The sequence below is a fragment of the Thunnus maccoyii genome, chromosome 16 (assembly GCF_910596095.1).
Source record: "Thunnus maccoyii chromosome 16, fThuMac1.1, whole genome shotgun sequence".
NCBI classification, from domain to species: Eukaryota; Metazoa; Chordata; class Actinopteri; order Scombriformes; family Scombridae; genus Thunnus; species Thunnus maccoyii.
The window spans coordinates 21,603,616-21,626,051 of record NC_056548.1 but is presented as its reverse complement, the minus strand read 5'-3'; the positions used below and the strand labels follow the sequence as shown (position 1 = coordinate 21,626,051).

At 41.0% G+C, this 22,436-nt stretch overlaps 1 protein-coding gene across 3 annotated transcripts; it reads right to left on the bottom strand.

Annotated features, from left to right (window-relative positions):
• Nucleotides 1-762: 762 nt before the first annotated feature.
• On the bottom strand, nt 763-22,060 carry sertad4 (SERTA domain containing 4). Of its 3 annotated transcripts, XM_042389470.1 has the most exons (5): nt 21,570-22,060; nt 8,689-8,840; nt 5,339-5,511; nt 4,918-5,036; nt 763-4,295 (listed from the first exon to the last, which is right to left on the bottom strand). In XM_042389470.1, exons 2-5 carry the CDS (start codon nt 8,718-8,720, stop codon nt 3,405-3,407), a joined length of 1,215 nt encoding a protein of 404 aa, XP_042245404.1. In that variant the 5' UTR covers nt 8,721-8,840; nt 21,570-22,060; the 3' UTR covers nt 763-3,404. The 3 variants fall into 3 exon arrangements, with proteins under 3 accessions (XP_042245404.1, XP_042245405.1, XP_042245406.1); XM_042389471.1 differs by lacking the exon at nt 8,689-8,840; XM_042389472.1 differs by lacking the exons at nt 8,689-8,840; nt 21,570-22,060 and adding an exon at nt 8,178-8,348.
• Between the last annotated feature and the right edge of the window lie 376 nt (nt 22,061-22,436).

Genomic DNA, 22,436 nt, shown 5'->3' with positions numbered 1-22,436 from the left:
CGCAACAGAGCTGTCAAGATGTTCAGACCCGTGATTTAACCTCTCCACTTCACAGTTACATCCTATGACACACACACACACACATGCCCACACACACTCTACAATATGTACTAAAATGGCTTAGCTGCTTTCAAGCAATCCACAGCAATGTCATACAAAAACCTGCACAGTATTAGAAATTATCCAGTAATTAGGGCACACATACTGAGTACTATTACTGGATCAAAGGAACATTTAACTTAAAGCCCAATAATGCCAGTGGATGACAGTGCTGTGTAAGCACAGACTGCATTATGCCAGCATCTTTAACAGTCACAATCAAGAGTGAGGAAGTGTATCTTTTGAAATTGTCCCTGGCTGTGGCTCTGGGTAGCATGGGATAAAGGGAGAAGGGACTATGTTAATGTGTTTTATGCTACATATGAATATTGCAGGGACAATAGATATGACAGGGAGTACAGGGAGGAGTGTGGAGGTGACTGCTCTGAACATTATGTCAAAAAGATTAACAAGAATCAAGCGGCAAAGTGACACCTGAGAGACATTTGGCGAGTGCAATAAGCTGCAGCACCGCACTCCACTGCACAGCAGACAGGGTGGCAAGCAAGACAATAAGGAGGAATTCACACCTACATTAACACACACACACACACACACACATCTCGTTGTACTGTATCTGAGAGCTGCAGCAATCAACATGGTTGTAATATAAAGGAATGAAAGAGGAAGCAATATTTTTTTTCAACATTTCTTTTACTGATCTTTACACTTGTCACAGAACATCACATAAAATCATCAGAGCAGACTTGCTCTTGTTGTTTTTAATAACAGACAATGCAGTTACATGTTCTTGTCTCAGAAACAAATATTGCTTTGTCAAATTCTTTCATTTTAAAAATACCCACTGATAATCACAGGATTTTATAATTCAGGGTTTTTAGAGAAATGAAAAGAAATAGGCTGGTACTCCACTTGTCTAGTTGTAGATGTGTCACTGATGCCAAAACAGTCATTAGGGATGCAACGTGTTATTTTGTACATCAGAAAAAAGATAGGGCAAGTGGCAGAGCAGGAATAATTCCACCATCCAAATGAGCTGTGGCTGACAGTAATCTATGTCACAAAAGTGAAAACCCTGTAACCTACTCACTGATATAATCTTTTATTTTTTATTTTTTTACTTTGGGTTTGTCATCAGTATAATGATCCTAATCTTCTGAAATGCCAAACAGGACACAGTGACAAACATGAAACCACTGATCATGCCATCATGACAGAAACGCTCACATAATTTACATAGATAAGAATAGGTTTGGTATCGTATCTGTCCTTGATTGGTTCATCTGTTAGTATGTCTCAGGGGTCAATGAGTTTTTTTTTTCTTCTTTCTTTCTTTCTTTTTCCCACACTCACCAAGTTATACCCAAACAATTTTCTGTAACCAATGTGATTTCCTTCCACCATCCTTGTTTATAGAAGCTTACATTGTCAGAAGCTTCAGGAGATACAGATCATTATAGTTAACTCCCAAATACAGGTGATGGACAGTGTGACAGAAAATCTGAAGTTACATGAAAGTTCATGAAAAAACATGAAATCAGTCTGACCTGTTCAGCAGTGTTTAGATCTGTGATGAAGTTATATGAAACACTCTTCTGTGATGCTCTGTTTTGATATTGGCAGTGTAAAAAAACAAAGGTCTGAATGTTCCTCATGTTGAAGGTACATCCTAGGCCATACAGTAAAAATTTTTTAAGCATTTTCTCAAACATGTAACCTGCAACTTGTTGCATCTGGCCAGGGACCTTCATTGAATGTCATTCCCCATCTACCTCTCACATCATATCCTCACACTTCTCCTGTCTACTTGATTATTAAGGCATTAAATGCCCAAAACAACCTTTAAAAAGTTAGCTTGAAAGCCTGATTTTGACTGTTGGTCTATGAGATTAGCTGCTTCCTGTCCCACCAACCAAGAAGGTTTGGGTGTGATCTGATACAGATTAGGTTGTACTCATACCTTTTCATAAGGCTGCAGACAGACTTCATACATGTCATTTGCCAGCCAGGTAGCCTCTTATGTGGAGATTAAAGCCAAAAGCTGAAGAATGAAAGTTCAACATTGGTTCAAATGAGTGTTGTTGAAATGAAACACTGTCTGGATGGCTTAATTTGGAGGGCAACAGAAAAAGACATTGTTATTTATGTATTTACAATATATAATTATCATGCCACTAATTAAATCCTTTATGTCAGAGTGTGAGATGCCTTTCATGTTTTTCAAACCCTAATCAATGGACAGATCAACCAAACCATAAAAAGAATGCGCTGGTTGAATCTAACTGATGGAAACAAGGTTTCGGACACACTCAGCTTTTCTAGGCCATAGCAACTGTCCTTGAAAGTTGGCTTTAAGTTTGTGCATTGTCACAGGTAGTTCTAGAAAACATGCATTTTGAAGTAAAAACAAACAGAACACATTTTGGGTGTGTAAATTTAGTTTGCTTTAAAATTCTAACCTTTTAACGACATCTGAAAGATTTACTGCATTTAACTACATGCCTGTGTCCTGTTTTAGTCAAATGCAGTCACTTGGAATGCAAGATAGCTACTTAGTAACAAGAACAATTACATTAACACACAATATACACGTATCTGTAAAAACACTAAGGCACTTGAAATTGTGATTTAACATTTCAAAATGTTTATGATTGTTGTCTCTTTAAAATATTTGAAGAATACACGTCTTGCCGCCACTGCAGCAGTCGCTCGCCATTGCCTGAGACAGCGTCAAAATCAACGAGTCCACATAGTTATGTGTAACCCAAGTTTAATAAAAAGAACAGCTTAAAATCAAGTTTTAAAATGCTACATCGTATCTTGCACACACACGTATACACACACACAGAAGCACACACTCCCAAATCCACAACCCTTCATTTCATAGGTTTGTTTAGGGTCTTGAAATGAGACCGTTGCACCAATATAAAGCCCCATTTGAGACCTTTAGTTTTGTGCTGTGGGGCTTGAAAATGGTCTTGGAGACAGTGCAATAGCAAACTTCAATTCACCTTTGGGATTTAAGATCCCACCATATGTGACTTTAGCCTTCATAATTGTTTGAGAAATGTTTCCAGTGCCAACAAAGGCCAAGAATAGTCTATTTTTCACCTGACCATAACACTAGCAATAGAGTTGAATGGAGTTTGAAGTTGTATCTGTGTGCCACCCTGGAGTATATTAGACCATTAAAATAAAGCTGACATGGCATTACTATAGTGAAGGTAGCTCACACCTTTCATCTGCTATGAGGAGAAATAATCTTCAACTGATGACAGTTGTCGTCATCATTACATTTTCATTCTAATAGATTTAGAATGTAAGTGAATTCTCAGAGAGCACAATCATTGTCTATGACCCCTGCGGTGCCAAAAGCGAACCTTGTGGAGCTCTCTTTCTGTGGCAGTAGAGTCCCACTGACAATGTCTCACACCCTGCTCCTCCTCTTCTTCCTCCTCTTCTTCCTCCTCCTGCTCTCCATCCTCCTCCTCTTCTTCTACCCTATCTGTCATGCAGCTGTCCTCCTCTGTCCTTGCGTGTGCATGACCCAGCAAGGTCCTAGTCCTACTTTTCTGGCTTGACTTGTCCTTAACCAAATTAATAGAAGGCCCTGCTTGTCTTCTTTCATCATCATCTTCTTCCTCCTCCTCCTCTTCCCTCTCTTCCTCTTCTTCATTTTCATCCTCCTCTTCAACATCATCATCCTCATCATCATGCTCTTCTACGGCCACTGTCAGCCCTAACTTGCTATGGCTAGCTAGCTGAAAGAAGGAGGAGGAGTGTGGTGTGGATGGGCAGGTTGAGAGTGCTGCATCATACATGGAGAACGGGAGGTGGAGGTAGTGTCCTGCAGCTGCCGCCGCTGCATAGATGCAGCAGCATGTCTGGGCACAGTCAGGCCGGAGCTCCCCCTGTCCCCCACGGACCATTCGGAAGCGCTTACGGAAGGGCGGTCCTGCTTGGGGTGCTAAGCAGATCCGGGTGGGTACAGCTCCGTGGAGTGCCTGGTGAGCAGGGTTTGTGTTGGGTGGCAGGACGCAGGGGCCGGTGGTAAATGCTGGGTTGGGCGGGAAGCACCAGTCAGTGCTCTGGAGCAGAATCTCAGCTCGCAGACGCCGGAGGAGGTTGTTGACAAGGACGGAGCGTCGGAGAAAGGCCTCGGGGTCGTCAATGAATCGCATCTTCTCCAGGGAGAGTCGCAGCACATGGGCACGCTCCTCCAAAACTGGTGCCACCTGAAAGACAAGATCCTATTAGATCTACTATGTAACCTGGGTCAATTACTTAGAAAATAAAAGATTCCAATTCAATAAGAATGCAGTACATAACCTGTTTGTTTAAGAGTGAAAAGTTTTCACTGATTTTGATGCAAATCAAGCAGCAAACATGACCTCTGTGCAGGGGAATAAACCTCTTTAACAATTGCAAGCACATCTAGCATGTTTCAGCTTTAATCTACCAAGACTGGCACCCTTGCACTCTACTGCTCCCTTTATAATTGAAGTATTCTCTAATTCTTTTGGAGATTTTCCTTTTCCTTAGAATACATGCATCACACGGCAGCAATGATTGTGATCAATTTTGAAAAAGCAAATTACCCGTCTCTGTGGCATCCTTCCAAAAATGTTTTGTGCTCTACAATGAAATAATTGGATGCAATCTTGATTCGCATATCCTCACTTCACAATAACTATTAGATATGCAAAGAGATAATTACATATAATTAACTACGCTTGACCATAACCACTGCTATTTAGCACAGTCTCTACAGTTAGTAAATAACTCGTCTGTCTAATAAGGTCATAGGATACACTGTGTGCACAGAAGGTGGGAATGTGAGTGTATATCAGTACTTACAGTCTGGCAGTATGTCCTGAAACTGAAAGGAGCCTCATCATCATCATCAATAAACTTCCTCTTGAAGTATGCAATCCTTGACATTGAAACATGATCAGGAACTCGCCTACAGGGGGGCTCTGCAGAAAGAGAAAAACATCACCATAAATCAACTGCACTGAAGAAAACGTTGTGTTTCAGTCTGATCAGGAAACTGTTGCCCTGGTTGAGCTTGAGCTAAACATAAGCAGAAGTAGCCTTAATGGCAGCAGGCACTGGTGGAACTGAAATGACTGTTTAACCACTGCCAAGGTCCTTCATATGGTTAACCCTTACACTATACTGGCAATGTAATGGCAGCTTGTTATGTGGAATAGCACCTGATTAATCAAGCTTAAGAAATGACTGATGAATAAACAAACATCTGTGTTGGTGTCCGTACCCGGTGTGAATTGCTCCTCAGAGCTGCATGGTGGGGCAGGGTTCGACAGGCAGGTCTTAGTGCAGCGCTCTGATTCCCATATGGGCTGGTATGCGGAGAGCGGAGGGTCTCCCTCTGGGTCCAGGAAAGGATTCATGGACAAGACGAGGGTCATCTCTCTCTCTGATTCAGGTCTAGAAAAAACAGAGCGAAAGTCAGTCTTTCAAGTGGACACCGAAGCAAGTCGAACCCCTGATCAGCTGTAATTACAAAAATGTTACATCATTATAACAGGCCACTTCCAAACATGTGTTTCAATCCTAAATGTTATGTCAACTAATTCACATATTATTTGATAATTCAGTACCAGTTTGGAAACTATTTATGCACATTAACACTGCACATGTTATCTCCATAACTCTCACAAGCATTATGCATATGCTTTCCTAATGATGTGGCAAATGTTAACAAGATGTTTATCTATGATACTGGCAAATACGTTGGTGTTGCGTGGAGGAGTAACCAGCCTCTGTGCAAGCAGCGTGACAAATCTGAACGACAATAATGGTGAGCACTAGAAATTGGCAGATGGCTGGCAACTCTGTGATATGCGTGGTACTGTAACAAGCGGGACACAGATGGAGAAATGACACCCACTCACACCATGAATTCCCTATTGATTAGTTGGTAGGAGAGTTAGCGAGATGTTTGACACCAATTTGTTCAGTGAAATGGATCCCACACATTGAATTGCACAGGGAAGCTGTGTCAACAGCATGATAAGCTAGAAAGCAAAGGAGATGTGCGCTGTGTCAGTGGGTCCAGTGCACAAGGCAAACAACTTGACAAAAGGTATCCAACAGGCACACTGCGTATTTGATTTCAGTTAATTGATTTTTGTCAGTTTCCAAATAATATTTGAAGCCATATCACCTTATGTTTTAAAATAATGTAGATAAAAAGGAATACTGGACCAACACATTACTTGGCAGTGTTACAGCAGGCACTACAACTAGAGCCAACTGAGCTTTTTAAATCTCAAAGCAGAGCCCTGTTGTACAGTGTATGTGTGTCACTATGTATTGTCAATAAGCAGAGGACTTATTAAATCTGAAGTGAGAAACTGTATTGTCCTTTTGATCACAGTAAATGGCTGTCATTTGATTCACTGATGATTCCTCCCCTTCATGCAGAATGCAAAGCCAGCTGTTTCAGGCGTCAGCGGCCGAACGTTCCTTGTCACCATCTTTCCTCCTCAAAGCTTCTTCTGCCCCTCCTCTACCTGCCCCCCTGAACAGATACTATCTCCTACAACCCTTCTTGACAGACCAAACTGAGGCGACACCATCTCAGCCTCACCCCTGTTGGGGTAACTGATTAAAATGTCTGCTTCAATAAGCTCCCTGCTTTCCTTGGCTGAATAGTTTTATTTCTGTGAGCTGCTTTGCTAGTGTTTGCTTTTAAATGACTAATCAGACACACCTAAAGCCACTGGAACATCACCTTAGACAGTGCTGCACTTTCCCAACCTATGTATCCAGCTCCAGGGAATAATGGCTAACATAGAACATTTACATTTTTATAACATTTAGCTGATGCTTTAAAATCAACACTCAACAATGACAATCTAGTACAAAGCCTTCATCACTGCAGCTGTTGCACACAGGTGAGGGGCCTGACACAACTGACTCCATCAGGAAAGTATCACCTCATCCAGAATAGGGGAACCTGGAGCCAGGCCTGGGAGGTCTGGTGGCAAGCCGACAACCAATGGAGCCCAGTTGGGTTGAGCCCCAAAAATATGGCATCAATGCTATGGAGGGCTACCATATGCAAGGATGAGGATTTGGCACATTGTCAGTTGGGTGGTGGGCAAGGGGAGAACCTTTGGCGGATCAACTTCTGCTCATGCAACATGAGGTTCTGAACATGGAATGAGACCTTACTGGAGGGGAAAGAATACTAACTGGATGTAGTTGGGCTTGCATCCACGCTCAGCACTGGATCTAGAACCTCTAGGAAGGGGCTGGACTCCTTCTGAAGGGACATCGTTACCATGTAGTGCTTATGAATGCTGTATATCTAGCAGTGGAGAGCAGCCTCTCTGCTGCACCTCGTTCTCCTTTTGTGAAAAATCAATTAAATTATTTTTTTTGTCATAGAGTTTGATGACGAAATTCACACTGCCAGTTGACAGTGTTTGGAGGGGGATTACCCTCTTATTGCTGCAATAGTAACAGCTACTGATTGGTGGGGGGAGTCTGTGCAGAGAGGGTGGGGATCTGGGAAGGATAAGCGTCAACCTTGGCAGCCTCCTGGTGAAGCGTCTCACTGATGGGTGAAAAGAAGCAGCTGCTGACTCCGTGTGCATCAGAGGAGACACATTAACTTGCTGCAGGCCAACAGTATGAGTTAACAGAGAAAAGGACTTTAGCACAAATTGAAATTTGGGAGGGGGGGCATACAGTTTGCTCCCACCATGCACCAATATGGTTGAGACAGCATTTTGATCATAATCCATTGTGTGCCATTATGGATTATGCACATTTTTATAAAGCATTGTCAGTCAAACCATACTTGTGTGAGCTAGATTCTACTGCTGAGGGCTCCCCCACCAAGGACCACCAACTGGGGCCAATTATGTCACTGTTATTGAACGCTGGTGCCATGGTTAATTAGCAGCTTTGGCCCTTCTCATTTCCCCCCTGAGCTGTTTTTTACCCTCAGCTATTTTCCTCTCCATCACCTCCCCTCACTGCTGCTGTTGTTACGTTTGCTTGGGCACAAAGACATAAGCATGCCATCACTCCCTCTGCCCTCCGTAGGGACCTCCATTTTGACACCCCCCTCCCTCCTTTACCGTCTCTTTCATCCCCCGGTCTCAATCTCTTTCTCTCTCTCCTTCTCTCCCATGCTGACATCCTTTCAACAGCGGTCACAGTTGACAGCTCTCTGAACCAGGGGGGTGAAAAAAAACAATGAGAATACCGACAGAGCAGCTTCCCTACATGTACAGCAATACTTCTTGTTCTTCAAAGAAAAGGAGGAGGAGGAGGAGAGGGAGGAGGAGGAGGAGGGGAGACGGTGTGAACAAGTGTGTGTGCGTCTGTGAAAGAGGAAGAGAGAAATGGAGGGTTGAGAAATAAAAACAAGGAACGAGGAGAGAAAAATCTCCTGGGGGGATATCATCCCTCTCTTTCTCCCTCTCTGTCTGCATCTCGCAGGAATGTGAGAGTGATTGAGAGCGAGTGCAGGCTGTGTGTGTGTGTGATTGTGTTTAACAGTGTGTATTTGAGAGGGGGGGGGGGACCTGTGAGTGTGTACAAGTGTATGTGAGCACGTGTGAGTGTGTATGTGAGACACAGCTTCACCTCTGTTCAGTCACAGCTCCCCCTGGTTTCATCCCTCTTATCTTCCTTCTCTCATAGCTTCCCTACCTCTGTCTGACTCTCTATCTCGCCTTCTTTTTCATTACACCCTTTGATGATGAGAAGTTAATTGCAGTGCCAGGGCACGAGACAAACTGTGGGAGGGAGACAGAGAGTGATAGAGAATAAGAAGAGTTGGATGGGGGAGACAGAGGGAGGGCGTAGACAGGGAGGGATGGATGGATGGATGGATGGATGGAATGAGTCAGGGAAGGAAAGATAAGTGCCTTAGGAGCCTTGTCATGAGTGAAGACAGGTCGCCCGCAGGGATGATTTCTGCTGCTGTGATTGACTCACTCCCTCCAGCGCTGAGATAGACAGGCGCACACACTCAAACATGCACAGCTTGTAGCGTCCTGAAATATTTTGGAAGGAAAGTTAACCAAGGCGACGACAGTCAACTGAGATGATCAGACACATACGTTTAATGTTAGATTCTGGCTTTAATGTTCTTCAAACAAGGCTACTTTTGACATTCGCTGTCTAATAATAACCGTTGTCTTTGGTGACTTTGAAAATTTTAATTGGGGATTTCGATTACATTCTGGTAACAACATTTGCATATAAATAAATGTCTGTTTTACTATCTATTATTTAAAAGAGCATCACACACACAACTCCATCCTTCTACAAGAGAAAATCTAAAGAAACGAATGATGCAGTAGTGATGGCTCTGCATGGAAACTTATGTCTGGGATGTGTGGTACAAATGCAATCCAGGGACAAGTGTTGAGCAAAAGAAAAAACAAAACAAAAAAACAAAAAACATTAATTAATTATTGCCGAGCAAAATAACAAACATTCTTGGTTCTACTTTCTCAAAAGTGAGAATTTGCTTTTTTTCCCTCCTTTTATATTATTTAAAATTAAGTATCTTTGGGTTTTGGACTATTAGGACAGAACAAGCAATATAAGGATGTTATCTTATGCTTTAGGAAACTGTGACATTCAATTTATAGCCAAGCTAGCAGCGTGGCTCTGGGAATGGCAAGGTCAGTCTGACACATCTAAACAGCTATTGGATAAATTGACATGAAATTTTGTACAGACATCCATGATCCCCAGAGGATGAAGACTATGGTGAGACTACCTACAGACTTTGGTGATCGCCTTCCCACCACAGCAAGATCAAAGTTTATACTTATCCAGTCTCAACATCTACCAGATGGATTAGCACAAAATTTGGTAAAGACAGTGGAGGTCCCCAGCATATCTTTTCACCTTCCATCTAGCGCCATTACCTGTAAAACTACTGACATTCCCATCTGCCTCAGTTGTACTTTATGTTTAGTGCTAATTAGTAAATATTTGCAAGCTAACATGCTAAATTAAGATGGTGACCATGGTAAACATTATATGCTTAACAACAGCATGTTATTGTTGTTATTGTGAGCATGTCAGCATGCTGGTGTTAGCATTTAGCTCAAAGCTCCAGTGTGCCTAAGAACAGCCTCACAGAGCCACTAGCATGGTGGCAGACTCTGGTCTTGTTCACTATTTTCGGGCATATTGTTTTGTAGACTAAATGATTAATTAATCAAAAAAATAATCAAAAGATCAGACAATGGAAAGACTGTCAAATTGTAGCCCCATATGTAGCATAAAGATCTTTAAGAGGCACATTTCAGTTTTACCCAAATAAAACATCTGTAGCAGATCCCAAAACAAAAACAAAACTGCTTTGTCTTATTACACTACACAAGTGTACAAACAGCAAGTCATACAGTAACTGAGCTGTTACATTGTATGTTATGTTAGTTGTCATTTGTCAGAGCACAAACAAGTTTGATCTGCACCACAGAATTTAAATAAATATGTATACATTAGAACTGCAATAAATAGTCTATTAATTGATTAGTCGATCATCAGAAAATGAATCACCGACTATTTTGATTATCAAATCAATCGTTCTGAGTTTTTTAAAAGAAAAATCACTCAAATTCTCTCATTCCAGCTACTTAATGTGAATATTTTGGGCTTCTATGATAGTAAATTGAATATCTTTGGGTTGTGGACTTGTTGGTTTGGACAAAACAAGACATTTGAGGTTGAATCTTGAGCTTTGAGAAACAGAGACAGACATTTTTTCACCATTTTCAGACATTTTATAGAGAAAATTACTAATCAATTAATAGAGAAAATAACTGACAAATTAATCAATAATGAAAATAATCGTTAGTTGTGCCCTAGTATACATATACATATGTGTACATTCTTCTGGACTCTTTTATTCAACTTTGTAGAGTTTTCAGGTCATCCAGATTTGACTACCCAAAGCCATTTTTGTTTTTCTTTTCTCTTATTTTCACATTCTGGTTGCAACTGCTGCACAATATCCACAGCAGGTTTTTCTGATGAAAATGGTGCTGTCTCTGGTTGCAGGCATTTATGTTATTAAGGTGGGGAAAACTATGACCCGCACTCTGAAAACCACCACCTATATCCAAGATCAATCTGTAAGATAAACAGGCTAAAGGTAAACAGTGATAAAATATATGGGGGAGCTTTTCACTTCTCGGCTCGTTATCTTCATTCTCTCAGTTGTGGCTTTTTAGGAGTGTTTTTAAGTTCCACTAACTGGCCGTCACTCTACGTTTAATAAAAAACATTCATAGAAAAACTGAACCAAACATTGGGGAAGATTTCATTTTTTTCAGTGATTCTGGGGGAGTATGAAACATGCCTCTAATAAACTTGGTGATCTCTCAAAGTATTTTTCTCTGAGGCCTCAAAAATGCTAATCGATTCAGCATGTGTATGACAGAGTGTATGCTTTATCTGTGAGTGTGTGTGTGTGTGCGTGTGTGTGTTAAGTGTTTACCCCCTCTTCTTTTAGCCAGGTTTTTACTAAGTGTTTCCGAGCCTTAGGGGAACAGATAGCACTGAAAAGAGTTCATGTCTGTGGTTTTCACATCAAAATAGATCCCAGTCCGCCCGAGAGGGTCTTCACAGCACACACAAACCATGCAATGTGTAATGACTTATTAACTGCATATAAATTGTGGAACAGGAAATTCTGCAGAGGATAGGAGCGGGTTGGTAAGATTTGGTCATGCCGTATTGTATAACCACAAATGACATAAGTGCACACCCAGCGTATCAGGAAAACAAATTAAATCAAGACTAACAAGGTGCATACCCACACTAAGTATGCATTTATGATTGCAATCCTAGAATTTAAAAAATGCTGCTGATGCACATAAAGGTGTATTATTTTTTTTTTTTTATGGCTAAACATAATTATGTGTATCTAGGCAAAATTATTTAAGGACTTTTCCCCTTCTATGTTGCAGTAAAATTAGCAGTGGCTTATTTGAATACATACTTGTCATCTGGTTTACACCAGAACATTTTCAAATGACTGCAATTTCCTTACTTGTGTTTGCCTAATCCAAACATGAGCAAAATGCAGCATTGAGAAATCCACTTTGCTCAATGTTATACTTTCCCAGAGATTGGCCTATCTTGCAATTTTCTGCCTGTTTTTCATTCTCAGTGTTTGTTTTGGTTAAGTTGGCGCACATTGGATTTTCCCAGATTATAACTGATTATGGGTAAAGGAAATGTTTGAACATGAGAATATTAGGAGAAAGGTTTAATATGACAAATTACATGATAAATAAAAGATAAAAAATTATGATATCCGGACTTGTTAAAGATTATCAGTGATTAGGTCCTAATAAAACATAATTTTTTAAAACTGATAAACAAAATAAAAATGGAAATAAAATCCATTTGAAAAGTGCAACTCTCGCTACAAAGGAACCCAAAACACTAATGAAAACCATCTTTGGCTCTTGTTGCAGAGAATCAGATGCTTTCTTAGCTCATTTGAACTCCTAAGGAAGTTCATTGTGCATTAATTTGCGAGGGTGCAAATTTATAACATGTGTATAGAGCACTGGGATGGGCGTTGACAGTAACCTTGTGCGTATATGTACAAAACCATAAAAATCCTTTTTATGAGTCACTCTTAACAATGTCAGTTCTTGTCAGTGTCAGCTCTTGTGTATGTCAGTACTTATGCCTGTACAGATACATGCAGGTGTGTGTGTGTGAGTACAGTGACAGTTTGTGTGGTGGACCAAATCTAAGTGACACATCTCCACAGTGAGAAGATAAGTGGGCGTAGCCCTGAAAGAGCTGCCTGTGGTTGTGTTGACAGGAGCCTCAACAGCAAGCTTCCTCAGAGCTGTGTGATCTCACGGCAGGCACTTTGAATCTCGTTGGAGGACTTGAGTGCTGGCACTGCCTTCCCTGCTCTCCTGCATTTCTTTTTAGTTTGATGGCTTCTGCTTCTGCTCGAAACACACAGAACTCAGTGTTGATTTGACAGGGACAGGGCCATTGAAATCTGTCACATGTTGAATACCTGTTGTATCTTTCTAGAGCTACCTGATCACCTGCATTACTTTAATGCTAAGCCTTTAAAATCTTCCTTTCTCTCTTTCATTAACATAAACCCTCAGTGACTGAATGCTACTGGAACAATGCAAAGACGTCAAATCTAGGGGTTACTGCACAAAGTGCCATTGAAAATCTGATCAAATATGACACAAAAAGCATTTGCAGTTGATAAGAAACCCATTTGACCACACAAGGTTTGAAGAAAATCGTGGGCTAAACCACAATATAGAAAATATGGAGACAGAAATGAACATATATATATACAGACATCAGCGCCCCAACTAACAATTATTTTCATTGTTGATCAATCTGACGATTATTTTCTCAAATAACTGATTAATTGTTTGGTTTACAAAATGCTAGAAAATAGTAAAATAGCCACATTTTCTTGAGGCCAAAGGTGACATCTGCAAGTTGCTTGTTTTCTTCAATTAACAGCCTAAAATAGTTGAAGATTAACTGTTTGTCAGCTGACTCTAAAAGACATGAATGTAAATGACAAAGGGCACACAAAGTCAATAAATGACCAATAAAGTGGCTTGGCCAATATATCAGCAGATGTTAGCTTATCACAGATAATTCTGTATCGTGTTCATGTGAGTTGATCAGTAAAAAGAAATTGCAACGCAGAAAAAAGATATGTTTGAGGAGGTTTAAAAACTGGTAAGTAAATGTTTCCATTACATAGTTTCTCCAACAGAGAACCCTGACAAGTTTATTTTTAAATTGTTAAGTGTCCCATTTAGTACATATTTTGGTTTTGGATTCTTGGGATCCTTATCAAGAATGTTTGTTTTTGTGATGAATTTTTGTAAAAAAATAAAAATAAAAAAAAAACATATTACAAAATAGTCAGACACTCATTCATGTATTTATTTGTAATTGAAGGTGAAGGTACCGGGTCGATTTTTGATCGACGATGTAGTACACTTTTACATGTGTTGTTTACTTTCACCATTTCTCAACAAAACAGTGTGTATCTTTATGCCTTACAAATATGTTGATTACATTCCCTCCCTAAAATATTTGCAAAGCTGTTTTTGTTTTTGATTGTTTTTAACTCTGCGTCGACAGTCAAAAACGAACATTCTATAGTTACCAGAAATGTTTTTCACAGCAGTCCCTCCCATGCTCACAGCAAGCATCTATGTTCTTTTGCAACTACTACTGTAATGACTGTGCATTATCAGAAATGAGGTTCAGTAAAGGCTCAGTACAGGCATTTAAAAGACCAAAAATCAAGGTAGTTCAGAATGGAAAAAAAGTGAAAGAATGTATTTTCTTCCTGCAATCTGTACCCATCAAGCATTTGATCTGGACATAATTAGCTAAAAGGTGAAAACAGCAGGTAAATACCATTCAGAAGGCAGGCTAATGACAAATAAAGTGGATGACAGAATATAATCTGTTGTTGATCATCATAACTGAGAACCCTAAGCCAGGCTACATCCCACTTCTCCATACGGAGAAGCTACATCCTATCAATATGCCTGTTGGCGTGGGGGCGGAGAGTGTGCAAGTGCTGGCATAAGAGGGTGAAGCACACAGCAAGAGAGAACAGATAGAGAATAGATAATAGGTTTCATGACATCAAGATCTCCTCCAGAGTAGCAACAACAAGGCACTGTACGTCACGAATCGAAATTGAGACACTCCAATAGCAAGCAATTAGCCCCCTGCTAGTAGAGAGGACCAGTCACACAGAAACACTGAGGACAGCCACACTGATCAAATTAGACTAAAGACCCAAACATGCTTTGAAGAGGCATGTTAACAAAATCAATTAATTGCAGAACACTAATGCTTTTTGAGCTGCCATAAAAGCTTTGATGCACTGACCACTTCTATAAAATCAGGATCAAGTCTCCTCATTTATGTGCAACATTAGATCCTTATGTAGGAATTTGTGTAAGATTAGAGACACTTAAAAAATCTTTTTCATGTGGCTTCACTAAGACTTCGGATTACTGTTTAACAGCCCGGCTCCCAGCATTTCTTCAGTGTGAGAAGAAGTGTGGGACTAAACCATCTTCAATGGGATGTCAACAAAGCTGCACATCTGGGGCTGGTTTAATAAATGCAACACTTGACTCCTTGTGCACTAGGGGCGGAGCGAAAAAAATCCATACTGCAACATATCGCGATATTTCCACTTGACATACATTATCGATACACTGGCGCCAAGTATCGATACATTCTTTTAAAACATTGGATTGCTCAGAATTGATTCAGCTACTTTGGCTTATCACTACCAGAGCGCCACTACCCTCCACCTCCTTATGGAGGCGCTGAACAGACTGGTGACAGTCAGATGAACAGCAATTGTGGGTGACAACAAAGAAGAAATGTAAGCAAAATAACCAGCCATGAGCAGCTGCGGTCAGACTCTCCATGTCCGTGCTGGAAACACAGAGAGTCTGCTGGAGCTTTGACAGTCACTAGAGGAACGTTTATGGCCCTTACTAAAAGTTTTTGTGTGGTAACTGTGTTGTAGCTGAGCTAGCGGCTCTATCAGAGGCTCTCCAGTGTGTGTGTGTGTGTGTATGTCTGTGGGGGAATGTCAGTAGCCGCGGCCCTGTTGTTTATCATGTTAATGTTACCGCCGTCACTCATCTGTCCTGAACATCTTGTAAAGCTCTGAATAGCACGGTTAGTTATCGTTACCATTATATATTTTCACCTGTTCTACTTCTGTACAGGATGTACTTTATAGTACCAATACTTTCTGCCATAGTCCAAGGCATCGATAATGAAGCCCAAACGGAGAAATGACACTAGATTGTAACAAGACGTAGGTGTTGTAGCGATACAACAAGCAAACTTTAAGCTTAAGGGAACATTACAGTAGTGACTATCATGTTATACATCAATATCAACTGATACAAAAAAATCATCATAATATTTTGTAGGGCTACAACTAATGATTGTTTTCATAATGGATTCATCTGCCGATTATTTTCCTGATTGATGGTTTTGTCCAAAAAGACTTCAGCAATTAGTGAACAATGCTATTATTGTTATAGTTGTTATAATTTTCCACAGCCCGAGATGACATCTTCAATTTGAGTTTTGGACTCTCAAACCAACAGTCCATAACTCAAAGACAGTCTGTTTATAATAACATAACAGAGAAAAACAGGAAATCCTGACGTTGGAGAAGCTTGAACCATTAAATGTTTGTCATTTATGCATGAAAGTAAATATGGTACTTAGAAGCTTATCATATCTTATGCTGATGACATTTAGTCTTCCTTTTCAAACCAGAACAATCTGTCCACACCTGACTTTTCAATTATTTTGAGCATATGTGAATCCTAATATGTGAGTGAGACTGATAAATCATTTCATTTGACAAACTTTGAAATAATCTTTCACAACTGCATGTAAAAGTAAATTTCAGGCTTTAGATTATTATCTAAATTAAGGTTTTTACAGACTTTTCAAGGACAAATATAACAGCCAATCAAGAGGCTGCCTCCTCTGCCACTCCACTCTTCTGCTGTGTTATGTTGGTATTTATATTTTTTGGTTGCATCTTAGATTGTGTTTGCGCCAGCTTGCAGCCTGTCAGGAGGCATCAGAGCAGCTTGCAGTTGGTGGAGGGCCGTCTTGACCGCGGTGGCGTGACTAAGCTGGGTTCAGGGCCCTCGGGGTTTCGCCTAGCGCTCTTCTTGCTGAGTGGTGACACATGTGTTGTGACAGGGCGGCTGTGCAGGGCTGCTTTATGGACTATCTGGGGATGGCTTGTTGTGGCTGTGAGGGTTAACAGGCAAGGGCTCTGTGGGTACATCACTGCCACGCTCCCAGAGGTTGATGCAACACATTAAAGACAGAGAAGTCCATCAGTATGTGTTTTCTTTTTTTTTCTTTAAAAAAAAAAAAACAGTCTTGTTTGTCACATTACAGCAGTGTACTCTTACAGTCATGTAGCATTTAGAGCATCCAGTGGGGGTCCTGTGATGCTTTCATGTATGTTTCATGAGAAAGAATGTACGTGTCAAAATAGAGTTTTGTACATCCAGTGAAAACAGTGTCTTTTCTAACATACAAACCAAAAGTATTTGTTTTTAAATTATTTTCTGTACTGAAATTATTTTTAGGTACTCTTCACACCTGAGATTGTAAGTGCATTATTTTCGGTGAGGGTGAAGTCATGAGCTCCTTGATATAAATAAAAGTCTCGTCACACCTTCCCCTATTTTTACACTTACAAATCTATGTTCTCCTGCCGCTCAAGATGTCCACCTTACTGGTATGTCTGTCTGGAGCATAAAGGCGTATTCATGATGGGGAAGCAGTGCCTGAGGGAAAAAAGAAGTCTGGGGCTACACCCTGCGGTCTTCACACACACTCACTTAACACAAAAACACACACGAAAGCAGCCCAACTTGTCTTGGCTGAGGCTTTTTATACAAAAAAGAACAGAGAAAGAGAAGGACAAAGGCAATGAGATGTGAAGATGATAGATATACTGTATGCGTGTACTGTACTGACCATGTAAGGGAATTCTATACTGTATGAATGTGCTGACTAGGGCTGTCGTGGTGAAGGAATTTCCCCTGCGGTGATTCAGGGTGGCTCAACAGCGCAGTATGTGGTCTATGCAGTATTAGCGCCCTTTTTTTTTTTTTTTGTGAAAATCAAGGTATGTTGTCTGATTTTGTGATGGCCGAATGGAGCAGCAGTACCTGATGAAACACTTTAAATCCTATTGTGGCAGGAAGCAACGTTGGCCTACAGCCAAGTCCCCTTAAATCTTATGATTTATGTCTAGCTGGATGCACCTTTGCATTGTATGATTGGTGGAAAACTACTTTACCTTGCAGGTTAAATGGCAGCCTGCTCGGCCATGCAGTGACCCGGGAGAGTTTAAACATATAACTGAGGCAAAATACGTACAGACGTGTTTTTAACTGCCAAGCATCAGCACCGACAGCTTGTCAGCTCACCCTGAGCCTGACTCTGTTATGAGGGCTGGGCGCCAGGTTAGCTTATTAGCCTGGATGCTAGCTGCGGGAGGCTAGCACGAGGTTCTGTGGAGCCCCACAAGCTAGAACTCAGTGTGCAAGACGCTGCGCACGGCAGATGGGATCCTCCGGAGCCACCAGACCACACTGGACCTGGGGAGCCACCAAACATTCAATACACACGCATTGAAGTGTAAAACCAGAAGGTCCTAGCCTCATTAAAAAAAAGAAAAAAAAACGTGAACATAGTGTGGTTGTGGCGGTTGCTTTCCATCCGCCGCAGTTGGCTTGTCTGTACCGCAGTATTGCAATATTGCAGTACTGCGACAGTCCTAGTGCTGACTAGTATTATCATGATACCAAAATTATGAGTTTGACACGAGAGCTGCCTAAATATCTTGATAACAAAACTGAAATGGTACCGCGACAAAAACCTAAAACATCTGGAAAAGTAATGGAATAATATATTAGATGACAGAACATGGAACTTAAAATTCTTTGTTTTTGTTTTTTATTAACTGATGTTGTTGATCTACATACTTTTGAACGCCTGACTTTTAGCAGCTTGCAATGTTATGGTAAAGTTAACATTACCAGTGTGACTGTTGCATTTGCATATAGAGACATTTGCCACATTGGTAAATTGGCTAAAAAGCTAAAGCCAATTAAACAGTTATCATTGCCCTTAATTGCCTTGTCAAACTCCAACGTTGAAAAAAGTTTGTTTGTCATAAAATAAATCACACTTGTTTGACTTATATTTTAGGGCATGTAATAATATTATTTATCACATTTGCTAACCTGTCGCCCTTTGAATTCCTTGAACAGGTCGACATAATTGTCGGCAAGATGCTGATGTTGGGTGTGTTGGTCTGAGAGGGTTTAAAACATCTTTTACAGGTTGGCTTTGTGGTGTCAGTTGACTGTTGGCTATGTAAGCGAAATAAAGTCATATTTTGCTCAGTGCATCTGCTTTGTCAACACACCATGGATGGTCGGCAAGAGCAGTTAGCCATGCCTCTCGTTCTGTCACCATGAAAGCTACAGCGTGCATATGCAAAAAAAAAACAACAAAAAAACAAAAAAACATTGGCATGCCCACTATGCTTGCAGGGAGTGGAAGCTGAGCGCTGCACACACATGATGCCCCACTGTTGCACATCGACGCAAATCATAGGAAATACGGCTCTTACTGTCACTGTCATTCTTTGAGTAGCGGCACTAATAAAAATGGGGCATTGTACCGTTTTTAATGGCCGGGTATTGTGATACCTTTCTAGCATCGGTATACTGTGCAACACTAGTGCTGACTATGTAAAGGATTCTTTCCATAGCTGTACCCCTATACGACCCTCTCGGAATAGGTGCGTCTTGTCATGAACATAAAAAACATAAGGAAGGGGTAACATTGGAATAGGGATGTATAGGGGATGTAGATAACTGTATAGGGATGTAGAAAAATTAACCATGTACTTCAGAATATTCAAAGAGACTGTATTCAACATACTGTTCTGCTTCCTGGACGTAATAAATTCTTGGGTTGGACTCAAGTGGGTTCAGTGTTCTTTGTCACAATTGAAGAAAACCCTACAAAGCCAGCCTTGTCCTTGCCAACTATAATCACAATGACATGCCATTGGCATTTTTGTCTCTGAGTGGTGATCTCGACATTCCTTTGTAGTGTAATATATATTATCTAGTACACCTGCTTTTTACTGCCTTTTTGGCAAATTACACACCAATACAGGCTTGTATATGAGCAGCACACTTCAAGTAGAGTTAATTTTATGCTTGGCACCACGTCTGCTGAAAGGCAGCCTTTAAAAATGTATTGAATCTCCTTCATCGTACACTACATGTCTGCTAAGAGCCATGTTTTGAAATGCTGCTCCAGATGTGAGTCTCTGCGCCCCGCTGAGAGAGATGAATGGCTAGGGGGGCTGCAGGCTACCTACAGGTTCACATCCTTAATGAGCAGAAGAGTCTGCTGAGAGCAAGATATGATTGATAGCGCCGCGACAGAACTGGAAGAGAGGAATCGCAGCGAGGGCTTTTGATAAAGACAAAGGGGTGGAGGGCTTTGGCAGGCGGCAAAGAGAAGGAATCTGGCATTGGACTTCCACAAGCTGGATGCCAGGAACCCGTCCACCATGCTGCAAAGCCAGAGCGCTTCCTCTTGTTACAGCCCTTCGTCTCTGATCTGTGAGTTTAATCTGAGCTGGATGTTCCTCCCTGTTGCGTGCCCCACTATATTCCACATTGCACACTTTTCCCTCTGAAGGAAACAAATAGCAAAGGTGGAATTCCTGGCAAGTGACTCCGGATGTTGTTGGCAGTGAGTGGAGATGAAGCGCATCCAACCCTATTACCAGTCCATTGCGCTCAGAGCCTTTCTTTCACCAAAACCACAGATAAAGAGGGGAAGAGACAGAGGGGAGGTGGTGTTTATTTGTTGCCCTTACTCCATGAGACTTGCTATTTTTAACATTTATTTTTAATCCTTTCTGGGTCTAACAGGATCTTAATAGTCCGCTCTGAGTGACTTGATGCTTGTGACACTACAGTAAGTCGATGAAAGCAAAGAAATGACATCAAGGAAGAGAATTACAACAGAATTCAGCTAAATCACCTAAACCCCCTTCTTTTCAAAAGACAGCAGTAATACAGGCAACCGCCACTTCAGGATTTGCAGCCAAGAGAAGTCCCCACAAAATAATGAAGTGAAGCTGGATTGATGCCAAGAGGGTGGCTGGTTATGTCAGCCTGCATAATGTGTTAGACCAGGGTCTCTGTCATGTCATACTAGTGAGCTATTGACTGCCCCGATTCTCATTAATCCTGCAGCATCAACTCCAATCAATCCACTACAGGTTTATCCAATAATGTGCACAGTTAAGTGAATGGAAAGTAAATTAACCACAGAATTGACTTGGACGAAATGTTACATTTTAGATTGCTGTATCTAGGTTATCTACTTGTCATATTGAATTGCCATTGTTCACTGGGCTTCAATTACATTTTAATACGAAACAGAAGTACTCTGGATGTGACTTCCTGAGCAATATATTCTATAAGATAACCTTGAAACTTAGTATTCATCCCCTAGTGTAAAAATATTGGAAAACTATGGTTGAATAACATATAAGTATGGGCGTCAACAAGGTGTGTACACTTGCCAACATTTAGTTTGAGTCCGAATAGGATGCTGTGATGTTTTTATATACTATGGAGACAAACACACGCGCGCGCGCGCACACACACACACACACACACACACACACACACACACACACACACACACACACACACAACAATTTAAAAGATTTTTTGACAAACTTTTGGTGGCAAAAGATATAAAGCTAAATAGCCTACTATTACTTTGAACCTGAACCTGATTTATTATCTATTTATTATTTTTTTTTTAACATTTTAAGGGTAAGGAATGCTTACCTGTCTTGAATTGCTCTGACCTCGTCCTCGGCTCCACACTTGCTTTTTGATAACGACTGAAATCCAAGGTGCGTTGATGAAAAATGAAAAACTCCTACTCAATAAATACCGCGTCCTCCGTTGGCTGAGCGCTGGTCTAATTTTAGACCACTAGCAGACACGCGAGCCACACTGGCGGGTTTGAATACTACTTATGTAATTACTACTTAATTAGCTACTTGTGTAAATACTAATCATTAAGCGCGCGCGTTTCTCTCACTATACCCGCGCGAAGCATCCCCACGCGCTTTCTTCAGTGGCAAAGGTAGGCAGCTGTTGTTTGTTTTTTTCCTCAATGAAAGGAAAAAGGCGAGCTCGTGCTCTTTCGCTCGTATGGTAGTCCATTCAGGGTGGTTTCCCGTACAGAAGGTCGTGAGCAGCTTACGTTGTTACGGCTGGGTTGACGGTTAATGTGAATGTGCGGCGGAGAAAACAACACCAGCGCCGCAGCTCCATCCCTTCCAGTCAACTACTGCTGCTGAGTTCATGTACCGCTCGGAAGTTTTCCCACCGTCTCGCTCACTAAGTTGAAAGTGAACAGTCTGTGACTCATTGTGGCGCCTTTTGAACTGATGCTCCTGTCGATTATGTTTAGGGCTGCAACCAACGCTTATTTTCATTATCGATTAATTTGTCGATTATTTTCTCAATGAATAATCATTTGGTCGACGAAATGTTAGACCATAGTGAAAAATGCCCATTACTATTTTCAGAGCCTAATGTGACGTCTTCAGATTGCTTGTTTTGTCCAACCAACGATGTAAAATCCAATGATATTTAATTCACTATCATATAAGACAAAGCAACAAATCCTGACATTTGAACTTT